The sequence below is a fragment of the Daktulosphaira vitifoliae genome, unplaced genomic scaffold (genome assembly GCF_025091365.1).
Source record: "Daktulosphaira vitifoliae isolate Bord-2020 unplaced genomic scaffold, ASM2509136v1 Scaffold_1, whole genome shotgun sequence".
Taxonomy (NCBI): domain Eukaryota; kingdom Metazoa; phylum Arthropoda; class Insecta; order Hemiptera; family Phylloxeridae; genus Daktulosphaira; species Daktulosphaira vitifoliae.
Window position 1 is genome coordinate 51,132,775 of NW_026099572.1, and position 6,659 is coordinate 51,139,433.

The following is a 6,659-nucleotide window of genomic DNA, read 5'->3' on the forward strand; positions in this document are numbered from 1 at the left end:
TTAACAACTCATCAAAAATGAAAAATAATAGTATATAAAACCGCAAAATGCCTTCAAAAAATCATTCATTCACTTGTTGCGAGTATTGAACAACATACAATGAAATTTTTGTGCCTTTTCGCCGGTGCCTTATTGGCCGCCGCTATCGTTGAAGCCTGTAAGTATAAATTATTAAACTCATAAACATATATTTATATATGATGAATTCTAGTAATAGAAATTAATAAATGAATCAAAAATATTAATTTAAAACTAGAAAATATAAAAATATATGTAACTCAAATGCTAAATTAAAGTATAATTATTCAAAATTATTATAATTAAATTTTTTTTTAGTATTTTTCATTATGATGTTAATCTAAAGATTAATGTAGTATTTTTAATTTTTATAATAAATACAGCTAATTTTAACGAACGTTATTATTTTCTATATAACTAGTTTTAATAATATTTCAGACACCCGTGACATCGAAAACGTTCGCCCAACTGAACAATGGAACCAACACAACAATGGTCGTTTGAACTTCAACGACAAGAACTGGTACAACCAAGGACGTAACCAAAAATACAACGTCGACCACCAATTCTACGGTGAACACAACAAACAATACGGTCAAGTATCCTACGAAAAACACCAACAACATTCTGGATTGACCTCTGATGTAAGCTCCGGATCAATTTCTTCTGAATCCAACTCCCAAGAAGAATACTTGCAAATCGCTAGAAACAACCAAAACGACGCTGCCTACATCGTAGGAAACATCAGCGCCAAAAAAATGGTCAGATTCTACTCCATCGTCGAAAAATACATCAACAGCAACGGTCAAATCCAAAACCGTTGGTCTAACGAACCCGTCGAATTACAACAAGTCACCGTACCTTTACCAAACCATCAATTCTTGAACATGAACGAAAACAAAATCAACGGTCTTCACCAAGGAACCATCAAGTCCATAAAACTGAACACTGAAAATAACTACGTGAGTATTAAATGATTACATTTAAAATAAAACTATATTTTTATTATAATTTTTAACTATACAGGTCGATGTTGACTACCATTTCGACGACTTGTTGGTTAACGGAAATCTTAAAACTAACAACGGTCAAAGAGAAAGATTCCAAGTTAAAATGTTGAACACCGACGTCACTGTTTCAACTGAATTGTACAACAAGAACCTCAAGACCGTTGACACCTTCAACGAAAAATTGGAAATGAGCATGGAAAACTCATCTTTGTTGGAAAGAGAACAAATCTTGAACGAAAACACTGAAGCCTTGTACTTGCGTTACTGGAAGAGAACCATAGAAAACCAAATGGTCGAAAACACATACAACGGCTTGATCGGATGTATGAGACACGAAGCCCTAAAAGAAATTTTCTTCCCTATGGAATCCACCAAGAACATGGAAATCTTCAACAAGAAATCTGGCCTTAAAGTCACTTTAGCCGAAACCCAAAATTGGAGAGATCTCGCCTCTAACAACGCCAACAAAATATCATCTGTAGCCGTTCGCCCAATCAAAACCGGAAACGGATTCAGAATTAAGGCCAATATTGTCTTGGCCAAACAACCATCATGGGAAAGCGACATCAATGTCCAAAAAGGTGAACAACAAACCACCTTCAGAAACGTTCAATTCCAAGCCAACGAAATCGTTGCCACAGCTACCATGGAAGGTATTAACCAATTATTGGGAGGTCGCCATTTCAACGTTGTTGATGTCGATGTCAAATTTTACGGTCTCAGATTCGACTTGCCCAACGACCAAACTTTTGCCACTGAACTGGAACAAAACCTTAGACATATGATGGAAAACTACATGGCTGTTGTCCTTAAAGAACAATTGAAACATGAATACCAAATCTATCAACAAGTTCCAGAACAATACAACCAATGCGTTAGTTTTAACCATTAAAGAATGTCTGTTGTATTTTGAAAATATAAATAAATAATAATTGTATTTTAATAGATTATTATTTAGTTTTTTACTGTATACAATTAAGAATAAGATAAAATAAATCTAAATAAAATAAAATAATATCTATCACTATCGTTAATTGAATCATAATATCCAATTTGCAATTTAAATTTATAATTATTAAATTCTAAAGTATATTATAATTAGAATATCATTGTTTATTTTGCGATCAATGTTTTCAATTAATTAATTATACTTGAAATGTTGAGATGGAATATATTAAGGTTTCGGTATCTTAAAATTACACAGTAAATAGTAAAACATATTCTATAATAGAATATCTTAATAATAATATAATTATATATAAATGAATATAGGAGATTAAGATGTAATTTGAGATATCATATTGTCACAACTAGCTACGAAATACAAATATATCCTAGATCACTTAATTGATGACTTAAAAGACGTAGGCCATTTGGTAATAGTTTATGGCACATGACAGTTATGTTATTTAGTACCTTTCTTTTAGTTTTACAAATTATTAAATTACAAAAATGTTAGTACAAAACACTACACATAAGGTCAAAGAATATACTACATAAATGTACAAAAAAGATTTCCATAAAATACCTATAAAATAATAAATGCGCTTTTTTTCTTGAATAGATTAATAGATAAATTGTTACTCCCGAGTTAATATAATAATATAAATAACGTAATTTAAAGGGCGTATACAGACGCACATACATACATATCATTAATAGTGACATACATATCATTAATTATGTAATCAATTACATAATTCATTACTACAGAATATTTATCTTTTTAGGACAATTAGAGGTAAATGAAGACATTTTTAATATAATAAATTTATAAAAATAGCTACATCAAAGGATTTTTAGTAATTAACAATAAGAATGAAGTAGATCTTTAGAAATGAACTGACTAAAATAACTAAAAAAAAATGATTTACGACTCATATAGTTCCATGTATACATTTTTGTGCATTTTAATATTTTATATTCAAGTTTAGCAGTAGATAATTTTACCACTAGGTAAAATTTTTACTGTGTTGAAAAACGGTTTTTAAAAATGACTAGACAATAAAAATTTTAAACCTTATTGTTGAGCAATACAAAATCAATTCCAGCGCGATATTTCTTTAATAATAATAAATAATTAATCCATTACATTAAATAGTTATTTTTAATTACACTTTTAAAATAGGATAATATATTTATATAAATTTAGATGCAGATAATGTAATAAACCAAAATTAAAATTAATAAAAAGGTACTGTAAGGAAGGTAGGGTAGTAAAATATTGGAATATTAATTTTTTTTTTAATTTATATAATTTTTTATTGATGGTTTATTATGCTATGAACTGACTAAAATATCTGTTTTTAATTAATTAATTATACTTGTCTAAGGGCGCAACTGCCTCCCTTTCTCATCTCGGTTCCGGCACCAATGAAAGAGTAATTTTATTTTAATGTATAATATTATTTATGTTAAAAAAATAATTAAATATGCAAATGGTCAAATACCAAAACTCCACTATGTTTTATTTTTTAGTACTTTCAGGTATTAAAAAATATTTTATATACACTAAGTTTTCCGTATATTGTCAGCTTTAATTGATTTTACAACATAAATATTTTGTAGTAGATGGCAATTATTTATTATTTTCAAAATAGTAAAATCAATTAAATATAAAATCCTTTCTTTTGTTACTTATTGTTATCTATCGGTTTTCTATATATCCCTTAACTAGTCACCGTCGAATAATTACACAGTCACGTCGGGTCATAGTGACCCTCAGTTTAGATTTTTTAAATTTTACTTAATTTTGGATTAAACTGAATAATAAAAAATAACTTCATTTCAAAATTTTGTATTTCAGTTGTGTTTAAAAAAAGAATAATGATACAATCTTAATGAATAAGAATAATAGTTATAACATAAGAAGTATACATAAAAAAAATTGGTTTCCTTGTTTTTTATAATGAACTTAATACCAAGTATAAAAGGTGTACAATATAATTTTAGTAGTATTTTATATAATGTATAATATTTTTGATAAATTTAAATATTTTCTTCACATTTTGAACAAACAATTGCCGAGTGAATTTTACAAATATTTTGTTTACATACCATACAAATATCACTGTATTTATTTTTTTTGTGTTTGGATAAATATGACAGGTTTTACGTTTTTTAGAGTCTCTTACGTTGTCGACTTCATTTGTAACTGGTTGTTTAGTGATTCCTTGATTACCCAAATAAATCCCTATTTTTTGTTAAAGACTACGTAATATGTGAATGTTATTTCCTAATTATTAGATCATGTGTAAGTTTTTGGCAAGATTTTTCAAAAATTTTCTTCTTTCCATTGTTTCTTTCATGTTAGATTTAAAAATAATATATGCATTTAGTGCAGAAACGTTTATAAAATGAATAAATATAGCTACATGGCACTGTGCTAAATATAGCCACCTTCTGGTCCTTCGACCAACATTGTAATTGCTACAAAGCTGATCACATGAATCTACCCCACCTTTAGTTGTATTGTAAAAAGTTATTATTTCTGGTTTTTTCTTTTGACCAGTGACATCATAAATTAAATCATTATGCACAGTGGAGATAACTACAACAGACCTAGATTTTGCTGAAACGTTTGAAACCATAGATTTATTCTCTGTAAATCCAAAAATACTCGAATAAACTTTCCTTTTCTATTAGGAAGAGATCCAGGTGTAATTTCTCTTTTGTTTTTGGGTAAAGTTCCTGTTAGTGTTATTTTATTATCTAATAACCAATTTACCAAAGGTATACTTGTATATCAGTTATCAGTGGTAAGATTTCTTCCACTACCCTTGATTGGATCAACAAGACGTTGAAAAATATCAAAAGATGTGTTTAGTTTATTATAAGGACCATCATGTTGTAACCCAGTATATATTTCAAATTTTAACAAATAAAAGGTTTTGCTATCTACCAATGCAAATACTTAAATCCATATTTTTTTTGGCTTGTTTGGTAAATACTGTCGAAAAGCACACCTACCCCTAAACAGAAGTAATTGCTCATTTATTGTTGTATATTCGGATGGTGTATACACAAGCTCAAACTTTTCTCAAACATATTGAGTATTTCATGGACAGCTGTTCATGGACAAGCTACACCTATCACGCCAGGTAAATGAGTAATTATATTATGTTGCCTCGTCCGACCACTCACTTTTATTGGTTTCTTATTCCATTTGGTTTTTTTATCTTTATTAAAATAACTATTTGGTTCACTTATATCATTCACTTCGTCATCTTCTGAATACTTACCTAAATCTGATTTCGTATCATGTTCACTTTCTTCAACATAATCTTCGTCGTCTTCAGAATTATCATTAGATAATAGCTCTTCTTCTTCAAAAGTTCTGCTTCTAACTCACTATCTGTGATAAACTTTTCCATAATTATAAAATAATAAAGTTGATATAAATTTGGTATCATAAACAATCATACGTCTAACTGTTGGCGGTACACTAAGGTTGTGTCGGGTCACTAATCTTAAAACTATAGCGCACAAACGATCGTCTCGGGTCAAAATCAAGACTTAACTAGTATAATAACAAATATACGATTAATTATATATCTAACAACATGGACAGATAAATGAAAAGAGATTACATGTATATATCTATATGAATAATTATTGTTCATATAGATCGATTCAAAAAATTCCTCTTTAACCATCGTATGAAGTAAATTAACGAGTGACCAAACAGAAAAAAAATCATAAGTAAAATATTTTTGTTAATTTTTAGACCATTGTCAATGATGCTTTATCATAAAAATTCATCAAAAACCAAACAAAAGTTATAAACAAAATTAAACAATTTTTTTTATAATTATACTCTATTGATAAAAATTAAGGCCTTGGAGGTATGAGTTAAGAATATAATACCTTCCGAGAAATATTGCTGAGTCAGAAAAATATTTTAAGTCTGTTATAGCGGTTAGGATGCAGTATAACTGACTAAAAAATTGTTTCTCATATCTATGAATGTACATACCGACATTAATTTAATATAATCATAACTAATTCTATTCATACATTATAAACAAAAAATTAAATCATAATTATTATTACTTTTATATAAAATTTTAAAATAACATTACTCTATAATAAATAAACTTTTATTTAATAAAAGCTAAACATTTAATAATAAATAGTATTATTATTTTAAAAACGGTAGCACAGTGGGGTCAAGGCACAGTGCGGACGAGGCATAGATGGGACAAGTATAGATGATATCTGACAGTGATTAAAATCACTATCATAAGAAACGCTTCGATGCAAATCTGTAGATAGTGTTTCATTTAGAGAAATTGGTGGATTATTCCAAAAGCAACATCAACTCTTATTTCTTTAATTATATCCTGATTAGTAGTTCTTTGATTTTAAAATATAATATATGAATAAATACTAATTATAGTTTTTAAATTTAGTATGAAATTGTGAGGCCAGCTATGATGTATGGTTCATAGTGTTGGGCGGTTGATAAGAAAGTAGAGCAGAGAATAAGTGTAGCAGAGATGAGAATGCTTAGTTGGATGAGTGGAGTGACTAGAGAAGATAGGATAAGGAACGAGCATATAAGAGGAAGTATAGGTGTTGCGTCAATCGTGGATAAGATGACAGAAAATAGACTTAGATTGTTTAGTCATG

The 6,659-nt window shown here is 28.4% G+C and overlaps 1 protein-coding gene across 1 annotated transcript; it reads left to right on the forward strand.

The window, feature by feature from the left end:
- On the forward strand, positions 1 to 1,973 carry LOC126897055 (uncharacterized). The gene is made up of 3 exons (XM_050670435.1): positions 1 to 157; positions 457 to 980; positions 1,045 to 1,973. Exons 1-3 carry the CDS (start codon positions 100 to 102, stop codon positions 1,918 to 1,920), a joined length of 1,458 nt encoding a protein of 485 aa, XP_050526392.1. The 5' UTR covers positions 1 to 99; the 3' UTR covers positions 1,921 to 1,973.
- The last annotated feature ends 4,686 nt before the right edge of the window (positions 1,974 to 6,659 follow it).